General features: G+C 50.0%; 1 protein-coding gene across 6 annotated transcripts in view; it reads right to left on the bottom strand.

The window, feature by feature from the left end:
* Positions 1 to 829: 829 nt before the first annotated feature.
* Positions 830 to 12,785, bottom strand: part of GSN (gelsolin) — a 58,518-nt gene continuing 46,562 nt past the window's right edge. For all 6 annotated transcript variants that reach the window (XM_047768306.1, XM_047768307.1, XM_047768308.1 and 3 more), the window contains 8 exons: positions 11,468 to 11,601; positions 8,741 to 8,831; positions 6,687 to 6,857; positions 5,903 to 6,077; positions 4,565 to 4,689; positions 4,302 to 4,379; positions 1,845 to 1,905; positions 830 to 1,252 (listed from right to left, as the gene is read on the bottom strand). In XM_047768306.1, the coding sequence (XP_047624262.1) occupies positions 1,083 to 1,252; positions 1,845 to 1,905; positions 4,302 to 4,379; positions 4,565 to 4,689; positions 5,903 to 6,077; positions 6,687 to 6,857; positions 8,741 to 8,831; positions 11,468 to 11,601 (1,005 nt within the window). In that variant the 3' untranslated portion in view covers positions 830 to 1,082. The remainder of the gene's footprint in view (positions 1,253 to 1,844; positions 1,906 to 4,301; positions 4,380 to 4,564; positions 4,690 to 5,902; positions 6,078 to 6,686; positions 6,858 to 8,740; positions 8,832 to 11,467; positions 11,602 to 12,785) is intronic.

Genomic DNA, 12,785 nt, shown 5'->3' with positions numbered 1-12,785 from the left:
GCGGGGAGGTGAGAATGGGACTTATTATTTAATGGGCACAGCATTTATGTTGGGGATTATGAAAAAGTTGTGGGTCTAAACAGTGGGGAGACTACACAACATTGTAAATATATTTAATGCCACTAAATTGTACATTTACAAATAGTCCAATGATATGATGTTATGTATAGTTCACCACAATAAAAAAAATAATGATAAAAATGGAAATATACTGGGAGTTCCCATTGTGGCTCAGTGGGCTATGAACCCGACTGGTATCCATGAGGCTGCAGGTCCAATCCCTGGCCTCGCTCAGTGGGTTAAGGATCCAGCATTACTGTGAGCTGTGCTGTAGGTTGCACGTGGCGTGGCTGTGGCTGTGGCCAGTGGTTGTAGCTCTGACTCAACCCCTAGCCTGGGAACCTCCATATGCTGCACAATGCGGCCCTAAAAGACAAAAAAAAAAAAAAAAAAAGGGACTATATCGTTAAAGTTTATTTTATTTTACTTTGGCTCGAGGACTCCCCAAAAGCTTTGCTGACCCTTCCTGGACTGCATGGTGGTCTAAGATGCTTGCGCTCAATCCCTCTTCCTCTCCCCTTCAGCTGGGGTCAGACTTGCTTCTTGGTCTGATGGCTGACGGCTCTACAGCCTTCCCTGGTTCCTCCCACACAGGCCTTTCCCCCAATACAATCTATGCCCATCTCATCTTGTTGCTTCTCAGGGCACCAGAATTCACACACATAGGACAAGGAAGCTGACCCACTGCTTCATAGGCACCAGGGAGCCCTCCCCACCCCCAAGGCATTCTCAGAACAATGACTAGGACGCTCAGTCACAGGAGGCTAACTCACTTCAAAAAGCTTTTATTGAATTCAATTTCCCAAAGCACAGATACTGGAGACAATTTTGCAAGGACCCTGTATTTTCTCAGGGCTGTATTTGGCTACTATAAAAACAACAACAACAACAACAACAACAAAAAACCAACAACAAAACCACACACGCACAACACCAGAGTGGCCCTGCACGCTGTAAGGTCTCCTTGAGGGATGGACAGTTCTGAAAGGCACTGACCGGTAATGGGTGGGGCCTGCCCTTCTTCAGGCAGCCAGCTCAGCGATGGCCCTGTCCAAGGGATCCACCGACCAGTAGTTGTCATCCCAGCCGAGGAACCAGCCCACAAAGGAAGGAGGCTCAAAGCCTTGCTTCACCAAAGTGATGGGGGTTCTCCTGTCGCGATTAGCTGGGTCTGTCTCGATGTACCGCTTAGCTGCAGACACACAGGCATGAGAAGAATCCTTAGAGCCTCCCTCATCAAGGAGAGGTGGTTCTGTTGCCTAAGATGGTTTTTGGTCCTACTGTCTCCCTAATGCCCAACCCCTGCCCAGGATGCCACCATCCCTTAAAGGCAATGACACCCACACGGCACCTCCACCACTCTGCCCAGAACACAGGAAAGGACAGGGGGCACAGCTGAACCTCCTGGTTCACAAAGCTTTTATCATTTTTCTCTAGCTGCCCCTTACTGGAAGACATTAAAGAACCAGCTTTGGGCTGCCCAGCTTCCAAATCAGACCTACTCAGCTCCCAGGGATCTACTTTCCAACATCTATACCGGGACAAAGGTGGTCCCTGGGCATCCTGGGAACCTGAACAGCTTCTATCTGCTCCTTCCTTTCCTGACATGACCTAAGGCTTCTGTGGGAACTGAGCTGTTCTTTACGACCCCAGGGAGGGCTCACCAGGGGCTGACCTTGGATGAGGAAGTCCCCACCCTACTGTCGGGAACTCCCAGAGCCAGGCATGAAGCTGCCCCCAGCCCCTGGGGACATGAAACAGCCCCACAGGCACAGTCTCCTTACCAGAGGTCAAGGCTTCCGTCTTTTCCTCCTCTTGGGAATCCTTTCCAACCCAGACAAAGACCTGGAGGAGAGAGGTGAAATGAAAGACACGAAAAGAAAAAGGTGTGAAGAGTGCTGACCAAATTCGCTGCTGGAGGAGGAACGCGGAGCTTCCAGGTGCTGGACTGGCACCCCTTTCCGGAGACCGCAGGCTGACTACAAGGATCTGGGACAGAGACTGCAAACTGGTGACCACATACCTCCTAAGGGGTGGTTTGCAAAGTCTTTTTAGATAAACTGAATTCCTAGTTGATTACCTTCAACCTAGACTTGCAACTTCTCTTGAAAACAGGGAGGATCTGGCAACTTCACCTTCAGGTGGGTGAAGCTGAGTGGTGGCTGCCCCTCCAGATGGGAAGTTCCAGTTTGCCTCAGGCTCCACCCTGCCTTTCCTCTCCCCATGGCAGCCTGCTCCACTGCTAACATTGCCATCAGGCACTGAGATGGAGATTTCTCTCTAGAAGTTCAGGAATGATCCCTTTTCAGGCGTCTATTTGTTCAACAAATGAGCAGCCTAATATATGCTATGCTCACTGGTTTATTCATACAACAAATATGCATTGAGAGTCTGCTAGGTGTTAGGTTCCCTGTGTCTCAGCCAACATGAGACACACAGAAGGTTTGGAATTAAAAATGACTTGCCACCACTACCAGCATTTTGAGATTTTTTTTTTTTTTTCTTTTTAGGGCTGCACCTGCAGCATATGGAAGTTCCCAGGCTAGGGGTCGAATCAGAGCTGGAGCTACAGGCCTACAGCCACGGCCACTGCTATGCCAGATCCAAGCCACGTCCATGACCTATGCCACAGCTTGTGGCAACACTGGATCCGTAACTGACTGAGCGAGGCCAGGGATCGAACCTTCATGCCTATGGATTCTAGTTGGGATCTTAACCCACTGAGTCACAATGGGAACGTCCCATTTTGAGTCTTATTACAAGATTTGTTACACCAAGAAATCTATTCAGCTGACTTTCATTTATCATTTTGATGCATATCAAATATTTTAAAGAGCACGTGTCATTGATAAAATAGTACCTGACAATAATGCCAAACTTTTCTCTCCTACTTATTTACAAGTGTGTTCCCTACTATATCGGCCCCTCCACTGCAGGTATCATGTCTATTCTGCTGTCATGGGATCCCCAGCACTCCAGCAGTTTGCCTGGAAGACATGGAGCTTCATAAATGCTGGCTACATGAATGAATAAACCAATGAACAGATTAAGTAGCCAATGGAGCAATCACTGACAGCAGCTGAATAGCTATGCTGCAGACATTTGGGTACTGATCCTCTGACTGGGGAGCCCCAGAAGTAGCACTGTGGATTGACGGGAGTCTTTTATTTTCTTTTCATTTTTGGCATGTGGAATTCCCAGGCCAGGGATCAAACTTGCACCACAGCAGTGACTGGACCCTCAGGGGTAACAATGCCAGGTTCTTAACCCACTGAGCCACCAGGGAACTCCTCAATGGCTGCTATCTCTGACCTGACAAACTCAGGAAGAAGCCAACTTGATAGGAAGGGCTGTTGACTGCCAACCCTCACTAGAATGTAAGCCCCTCGGAGGCAGGGAAATGTCCACTTCCAGGTGACACTAGACAGTTTATGCTGCAAAGTTCAACTTTCTTTACCAACAGATGTAAGAGTTCACTCTCCCCTAAGGCCTGGGAGCAAATGCTGGCCGCCTGATTTGCATTTATATGGTGCTTTGCAGTTTCCGAGGAGATTTTAACATTTGGATTATGCAAGGTGGTTACCGTCACTCCCATTTTGCAGATGAGGAAATGGAGGCTCAGAAAGGGAAAATGAGGAGTCCCCATTGTGGCTCCAAACCCAACTAGTATCCACGGGGATTCAGGTTCAATCCCCGGCCTCTGCTCAGTGGGTTAAGTATAAGCGTTGCCATGAGCTGCAGTGTAGGTCACAGACTCGGCTCAGATCCTGCATTGCTGTGTCTGTGGTGTATAGGCCAGCAGCCGCAGCTCTGATTCAACCTCTAGCCTGGGATCTGCCATATGCTGCGGGTATGGCCCTAAAAACCCCCCAAAAAAAGAAAAAAGAGGAGTTCCCGTCCTTGGCTCAGTGGTTAACGAATCCGACTAGGAACCATGGGGTTGTGGGTTCGATTCCTGGCCTTGCTCAGTGGGTTAAGGATCCGGCGTTGCCATGAGCTGTGGTGTAGGTCGCAGATGCGGCTCGGATCTGGTGTTGCTGTGGCTATGGCATAGGCCGGCGGCTACAGGTCCGATTTGACCCCCGGCCTGGGAACCTCCATATGCCGAGGGAGTGGCCCAAGAAAAGGCAAAAAGGCAAAAACAACAACAAAAAACCCCCAAACCTAGAAAAGACAAAAAGACAAAAAAAAGAAAAAAGAAAAGAAAGGGAAAATGACTTGTAGCAGCATTCTTCACCCACCTGGTCCCAGGTGTCCAGGAGCATGACATCATCAGTGGCCAGGTCCTCCTGCATGAGCTCGCCAGGAACCTCTTCGATCTGGGAAGGAACAGAAGAGGCGAATGAAAGCGCATGAGCTCCTTCCCTCTCAGGGTGGGCTGGCTCTACCTGCCTGTGAGGGAGCTAGCAGGCTCTAGCCTGCAGCAGTCTGGGCTCTGCTGTCTGAAGGGTTTCTCCCCAGCTTTGCTGGGAAAGCAGAGGTAGCACCTCCCACTGGGGCTCACCACAAAACGTCCAATCTTGTTGGAGCAGGCGAAGAGGCGGGGAGGGTGGGCGTCCATCTTCTTGTCCTTCAGCCGTGGGGACGTGCGGTAGGCAGCCTTCCCGCCCAGGGCCTCCCAGAAGCTGTCTGTGAGGGGAGGTGGCACCAGTCACCAACGGACACCATCACCCCACCCCAACACCCCCCCCAGCACTTCTCCCCAGACCCCAGGACGAACCCTGCTCTCCATCCCCACCCTCCACCTTCAAGTCCCAGGGGGCCAAAGAAGGAAGGGGCCTGAGGGATTCAAAGGTGATGAAACAGAGGCCCAGAGAGGGCAGACTTGGCAGTAGACACACAGCCAGGACTAGCTCTGGTTTGAGACTGACAACAGCACTGTGGGATGGGGATAATTACCCCCACTCAACAAATGAGGCTCAGAGAGGTCAAGCAACTCATCTAACATCACACAGCTTGTTACGTGGTGCAGCCAGGATGCCCACCTCATCTTTCTCCACTAGACCTGCTCAGCCCACAGGCGCTATTTACATTTAAATGCATTTTCCTGCCAGTCACATTTCAAGTGCTCATTAAGATAAACATGTGACGAGTGGCCCCCAGATTGGACCTGGCAGATATAGAACATGCCCATTCTCTCAGAAGGTTCCAGTGGACTGTGCTGCTCTAGACAGAACTACTCTTCCCCATTTCTGCTAAGCATCAAGCAGGAGGGAGCAGGCAGAAAGACCACTCTGACCTGGGCTCTGGAAACAAAGCAGGCCTGTAGCATTTTTGTCCAGGGAGAATCTCATGATTAAGACACATCGCAGCCCCTGTGGGGCTATTACCCTGCCTACAACCTTTCTTTCTTTTTTTTTTTATTACTCAAATGAATTTATCACATCTGTAGTTGTATAATGATCATAACAATCTAATTTCACAGGATTTCCATCCCACAGCCCAAGCACATCCCCCCACCCCCCAAACTGTCTCCTCCGGAGACCGTAAGTTTTTCAATGTGTGTGAGTCAGCATCTGTTCTGCAAAGAAGTTCTGTCTGTCCTTTTTTCAGATTCCACATGTCAGATTCCAAAGCATTTGATGTTGGTGTCTCATTGTATGGCTGACTTCACTTTGCCTACAATCTTTCAAGGCTTCCCAGCAAGTGACCATCTCCTGCAGAGCCTTCCCCGCCTGCCCCAGGCCACACTGAGCTCCTTTCTCTAACTCCCGGAGGCCTCCCTCTCACTGACCGCAGCCCTCATTTTCATCCAACCCGCTGTGATTAACACACATCATGGAGAGAAACCTAAGGGCCGCATTCCCAGAGAAGAGTGGGTCCCTCTGGCCCCCGCTCCTACCTGGCTCGCTGCCTTCTGCCACCTGCACAGGTTGGGCCCGAAGCACGCGGAGCAGCTCCTGGGCCCCGGTCTTCTCGGCCTCGCTGGCTCCTGTCCCCACCCACAGGTAGGCAGCCGAGGGGGTTTTCAGGACAAAGGCATCGTTGGAGTTTAGTGCGCCGGCCTTGGGGATCACCTGGGAGGACCATGCTCGATCAATCAGGAGCCAGACCAAAAGCCCTCAGCCCCCCTCCTCACTGCCCGGAGATGCTGCGGCAGGACCAGCTCCTAGGTGGGGACTCGGAGGAGCATGCCCCGTCAGAGCTGAGGACATGGACTTGGACACGGAGGGGCTTAGCTGACTCCCATGAGTCATTAATGCACTGTGACTAGGAATGTGGGCCGCAAGAACAGAACTGAGTGCCCAGAACAGAGGAGGTGTCAGTCCCATTCTCCGGAAGGCTGCTCAGGAGGATTGCGCTCAGGTCTGTACCTCCCACCGTGAAAGGGAGAGTAGCCAGCTGGAATGTAATCGAGAACAAAGTCCAGAGTGTGAAGAATGGACTCCCAGCAGGGTAGTGAGCTGCCCGTTGTGGAAGGTATGCAAGACAGGGGGCACTGGGCATTCTTGAAACGAGAGGAAATCTAAGACATACAATCCCACTGCCAAAGCTGGAAGGTATGAAGAGCTGTGTGTTAACCCCTTAGCCAACCCCAACCGACCCAGTGCCCAGAGATCTGCCCTTCAAGCCTGGGAGGTTTCAGAAAGGCCAACCCTGCCCGGGGTCCAGGCCTTGGGTGTTACCTCAACGGCTCGGGTGGCTCCAGAGCTGCTGGCCCGGACCTGGAAGAGGCGGGTACTGGCAGGGGCTGTCTGTCCACCCTCGCGGGAGGTGCCACCCCTGTAGATGATCATGGGTTTCCCACCAAACAGGCTCATGAGGTGAGCGGGTTCCTTGCCTTGGACCACACGGCTCTGGGAGGGAGAAAGAGGGCAAGTCAGGAAAGGGGTGGGGGGCAGCATCAGTCCTGTGCTGCATCAGGCTCATTGCCACCTGCTGCAGCCAGCAGGGCCCAGGCTCATCCCTCAAATGAGGTTGTCACGCTTCTGTCTGTGCTCTGGGTGGAACGTGACCCTACAGCACTCGGGGGGTGGGCAAGGGAACGGGAGTTCCAGGAAGGCTGGAGATAGCACTACAGCCTGAGGTCCCCTGGGCACTGCTCAGCCTCTTGCTTCCCATGAGGCCCTGCCTGGCTGACCCTGAGTCTAGTCTAAGAACCAAGAGAGCCCGTTTGCAAATATTCCCTTAAATGGAAGCACAGGGATTGTTCGTGGACATTCTTCCAGGATGGTGACGTCAGCCCCGGGCATGGAAGCCAGCACAGTAGTGAGGATAGAGCCTCTCAGATCTGGAGAGACCCCTCCTGCCCAGCCAGTGTCCCCCACAAGCCAACTGCAGTCAGGGGCTTGGTGGTGGGAGGGAGGGGGCAGGGAGATCTCAGATACAGCATACCTGATCCTGGCTTGGGGGCCCATTTCAATTTTGGATCCCAGTTGTGACCCTGGCCCTAGCTAAGTCTAGAAGATAATCTTGCATGGACGCTGGGAGTATTGGGGTCATGTCCCAGCATGAACAACCACTGCTGGGTCAGAGCTCAGATCCCAGCTCCACCCTGATGGTGAGAACTCAGGCACGGGACTCACCCTCTCAGGTCCTTCCTCTGTGAAATAGGGTCAAGAATGCTAACCCTAAAGCTCTTGTTGAGATGAGCTAAGACAGTAATCATCCTGCTTGGCATCCGACACCCCAAGGACCCCCCCCGGTCATGGTCAAAGTTTGGGGCACCAACCCTGGATCCAAATCCAAACCCTGCTGGCTCCAAGGGTAGGATCGAGGAAGGAGAACTCTGGCTCCCCCTACATCTCCCCACCTGGCTCTGCTGCCCCCTGGGCCCCACACTGTGGCCAGGGCACTGTTTAAACCCACAGATCCCTTCACTTTACAGTTATCACTTTAGCAATGTCCCATTGTTCTCGGAGTCAAGGTCACATCCTCACTGTGACTTCTGGGTGGTCTGGTCCCTCTGATCACCTCCCCAGACTCCCATCATGGCACTCTCCCCCTCGCCTTAGTACCCAATGCCCTCTCCCACCTTAGGCCCTTGGCATAGTCTCTTCCCTCTACCTTGACTGTGCCTGGCCAACTCCTACTCATCCGTTAGGTCCCAGCTGAAAAACCCCTTCCTGGCTGGGGGACTTGTCTAATCCAATTAGAGCCTACCTGGGATCTATGTGTCCTTATACTTAACACACATGTAGAAGGGGCTGTTATGGGCCAAGCGTGGCTCTAAATGCATTACAAATGTTAATGCTTCATCCTCACAGCAATCCTGGGAGACAGGTACTGCTAGTACCCCCAGTTTGAGAACATAAGGGCACTGAGAAGCTAAGTGATTTGTCCAAGGTTGCCCGGAGGTAAAGATGGATTCAAACTCAAGCAGGCTGGCTCCATGTTCATCCTCTGAAAACTCCCCCACACCACCTCTCCTCTCCTCTCTCTGCAACGCCTTGTCATTTTCATGCACTGCCACAGTGCATGACGTTATACATCCATGGGCCCACATGTCTGCTGAACATCTTTCTCCCCCCTAGACTTTAAACCACATGAGGGCAGTTTGGGGTAGGGCAGGGGTGGGATCTGTATCTTCATGGCTACAGATGCAGTGTTGGGTACACGGGAGCCCTACATAAGTATTTGTTGAAAGGATGGATGGACAGATTGATGGGCAGTCAGACACATGAATGAACAGAGGGACAGGGCCCAGGGTGCGGCCCGAGGGGTGGTGGGCTGGGCTCACCTGGACCGGGGTACCTCCCAGCTCCTCATCCAGCTGGGCAGTCAGGATGGCAGACGCGGCGACCTCATCCTGGGTGGACTGGGCGCCCTGCCTGGAAGGGAAGTGAGACTCAGTCTTTCCTTCACCCTGGGCCTGAGAAACCCGCAAATCTCCAGATTACAGGTAATGAAACTGAGACACAGAGAGGGAAAGGGGTTTTCTCAAAAGCAACCAGAGCGGGAACCAAACCAACATGCCCTATGGTCTGCTCAGCATCTCGCCTCCTTATAGAGATCTGAGCACAACCAGGGGACTTCTTCATCCTAAATCTGCCCCGAGGGGAGGTTTGTGGTGGGTGACTTTCTGCCTCACCTCTTCCTTATCTAAAGTTCCCATAACCAACATTTTGTTCGCGAACAAAAATCTGACAAATTGCAAGTTCCCGCTGTGGTGCAGTGGGTTAAGACTCTGACTGCAGTGGGTTGGATCGCTGCTGAGGTGCGGGTTCAATCCCTGGCCCAGAGCGTGGGTTAAAGGATCCTGCATTGCTGCAGCTGTGGTGTAGGTCGCAGCTGTGGCTTGGGTTCAGTTCCTGGCCTGGGAACGTCCATATGCGGCAGGTGGGGCCCTAAAAGGAAAAAAACTACAAATCCAACAAATCAGTGTCATGATGTATCTAATTTTTAAAAAATCCTGCCTTCTCATGAGTTTTGTACCATGTATTACCTAGTCCAAAAAAAAATTTCTTTCAAGCTGCTTTTAAAAGTCTGAGGTTGTCAGGGTGTTCCCATTGTGGCTCAGCAGCAACAAACCAGACTAGTATCCAAGAGAATGGAGGTTCGATCCCTGGCCTTGCACAGTGGGTTAAGGATCTGGTGTTGCTACGGCTGTGGTGTAGGCCAGCACTTCCAGCTCTAATTTGACCCCTAGCCTGGGAACCTCCATATGCTACGAGTGCCACCCTAAAAAGCAAAAAAAAAAAGTAGAAGTAAAAGTCTGAGGTTGTCAAGTTGAGAGGCATTCTACAAAATAAGACCAAGGCTCTTCCAAAGCACCAAGGCTGTGAAAGAAGACTCAGGAACTGTCATAGATTAAAGACATGATGATTAAATGTCATCAAGGAGACGTGATGTCTAAGTACCATGTGGGATCCTGCGTTAGATCCTAAGGCCAGGAGAAAAGATATTAGTGGGAGAAGTGATGAAATTCAAGTAAGGTCTGTAGATTAGTTAGCAGTATTGTATCAGTGTTAATTTCCCAGTTTTGAAACTTGAGCTATGGTTAGGTAAGATGTGACCATAGAGGGAGCTGTGTAATGGGTACATGGCAACTGTCTGTACCATTTTTTGCAACTTTCCAGTAAGTTATTTCAAAATAAAAAGTTTAAAAAAGAAGAAGTTCAATGAACTTTAAAAACTTTGAAATTCCATAGAGAAATGAAGTGAAAAATGAAAAATACGGGAGTTCCCATTGTGGCTCAGCAGTTAAGAATCTGACTAGTATCCATGGGGATGAGGGTTTGATCCCTGGCCTTGCTTAGTGGGTTAAAGGATCCAGCGTTGCCACAAGCTGTGGTGTAGGTTGCAGATGCAGCTCAGATCTGGCGTTGCTGTGGCTGTGGCGTAGGCCTGCAGCTACAGCGCTGATTCGACCCCTAGCCAGGGAACTTCCATGTGCCGTGGGTGAGGCCCTAGAAGAAGAAAAAAAAAAAAAGAAAAAAGAAAAATGAAATAGTATACTGAGACACCATTTTATAAGCTATCAAGTTGACAAACAGCAAAAGTGTGATAACACAGTCCATCGCTGAAGCTGTGGGGAAAGAGACATTCTCATTTGCTGCTGGTGGCAATGCAAATGCTACAAACTCCATGCAGGGAGCTGGGCAGCATCTATCAAAATGACAAGTATATTTATTCTTTGACCTGGCAATTCTGCTTCTGGGAACTCACTCCAGAGACATTTCTCTACACATTCAGAGTGATGTTTGTTTAAGGTTACTAATCACAGCAATGCTTGTAATGGCAAAAGTCTGGAATCCACCCAAGTATGCCTCAGCAGGGAATTTGTTAAAGAAACCGCAGGATAGCCACACGATGGAATATTATGCAGCTATAAAAAAAGAGAATAAGAAAGCTCTTGGAGTTCCCTGGTGGTTCAGCAGGTTAAGGATCCAGCGTTGTCACTGCTGTGGTGTGGTTTGACCCTGGCCTGGGAACTTCTGCATGCCACAGATGCAGCCAAGAAAGTAAATAAATTAAAAATTTTTTTAAAATTAGAAACCATGGGAGGATAAACAGCACTTTGAGTGGAACTGTGGGAAAGATTTTGTTTGTTTCTCCCTACTCCCCCATGTCTCCTATAATGGATGTATAATGCTTTTTTTTATAATTTTTTTTTTTTTTTTTACTTTCGGGGGTCTCTGTTTTCTTTTTCTTTTTTTTTTTTAATTACTCAAATGAATTGTCACATCTGTAGTTGTATAATGATCATAACAATCTGATTTCACAGGATTTCCAGGACGTATAATGCTTTTATGAGAATAGTTTAAAAGTGGTTTCAAGAAATAAGACAAGCCGTGCTGGCCTCCAGATGACAGCCTTTCCCAGTGGCGTGTGGCTGTCCTGCCTTAGGTCCACGCACCCCAGGCTTGCCTCAGGCCTGTTTCACGGGCCTCCTTGTTGCCATGCTCAGGGCCCAGCCAGTGCCCCCCATGCCCCCCACCCACAGCACAGGGCCCCAGCCCCTCACCAGTTGTAGATGATCTGTCCCTGACGGCCACCATGACGGTAGTTGTACAGGATAATGTAGCTGTCACCACCGTAGAACTGTCCGTACGTGGCAGGGTCCACAGGCACTTTGTTGGAGCCTTCGATTCTCCAGATCTGCCAGAGCCAAATTGGGCTCAGACATGGTGCAGCACCCCCAGCCCCATCCCTACTCAGGCCAGCTGGGAAGCCACAGAGTAGTGGGCAGTGCTTACCCAACAGGACTGCACTCGGACTCAGACTGAAGTTAAATAACTTGCCCAAATCACAAAGCCACTAGGATTCAATCCTGCTCAGGATCCTTACAGCGCACGCCTGATCTCCTCACAGAGATCAGCCCAGGCCCTGGTAGCTGCGTGGACCTAATTCAAATCATGCTCCACCCCCTCAGAGGTTGTACGACCTGGGACAATTTGCCTAACATCTTTGAGCCTCACTTTCCTCTTCTGAAAAATGGGAATAGTCAGGGTTGTTGTGAGGATCAAATGAGTTTATTCATGAAAAGTCTAGCACAGTGCCTGGCACAGGGCGATGGCTTTGCAGGGGGCCACTGCTCTTAATTATGAGAATTATTATCATTTTATTACTAATATGACCACTATTGAATTTTCAGGATTTTATAGATCACCTACTGAGGCAGGTCCATCACTAAGTGACTGACTCCCGCTGGCACATCTCTTTACAGAGCTCTGGTGACACTGATTCCCCTCAACTCAAGTAGGCATGAAGCCCTGCAGCGCCACCTGGTGGTGCTAAAAAACCCCAGGAGATAGAATCTCTGAATCTTAAAAATCCTTGAAGGTGATGGAATGGGATGAAACCTCATTTTTACAGGTGAGGAAAGTGAAGTTCAACAAGGTTAAGGAACTCACCCAAGGTCACACAGATGAGCTGCCAGGGCTCTTTCCACACTGCCCTATCCTGATCATTTTCATTACATCCTCCCCTCCCACTGAAGTGATAAATGAGAAATGAATGAAGAATAACACCAATGACAAAACCAATAATAAATAAAAACAAACACTTTTGCTATTTCTATTATGTAGAATGGAATCAATGTTTTCCTGAAGCAGATTCTACCTTGTAAACATCTCTCAACTCCACCCCCCCCCACCTCTCCACCTTCACTGTGACCTCCCTGATTTCAAGGTCATCGTCTCTTCCCTAAACTATTATAACAACCTCCTCGTGAGATTTCTACCCTCATCCTCCTGCCTCTAATTCATTTTTATGATGAGTTCCAGAAGCACAGAACTGACCCTATCACATTTCTGCTTTTTAAAAAGAAAAAAAAAAAAAAA

This window comes from Phacochoerus africanus, chromosome 2 (assembly GCF_016906955.1).
Source record: "Phacochoerus africanus isolate WHEZ1 chromosome 2, ROS_Pafr_v1, whole genome shotgun sequence".
Taxonomy (NCBI): domain Eukaryota; kingdom Metazoa; phylum Chordata; class Mammalia; order Artiodactyla; family Suidae; genus Phacochoerus; species Phacochoerus africanus.
The sequence above is the reverse complement of the archived record's forward strand: the minus strand, read 5'-3'. Positions and strand labels throughout refer to the sequence as shown.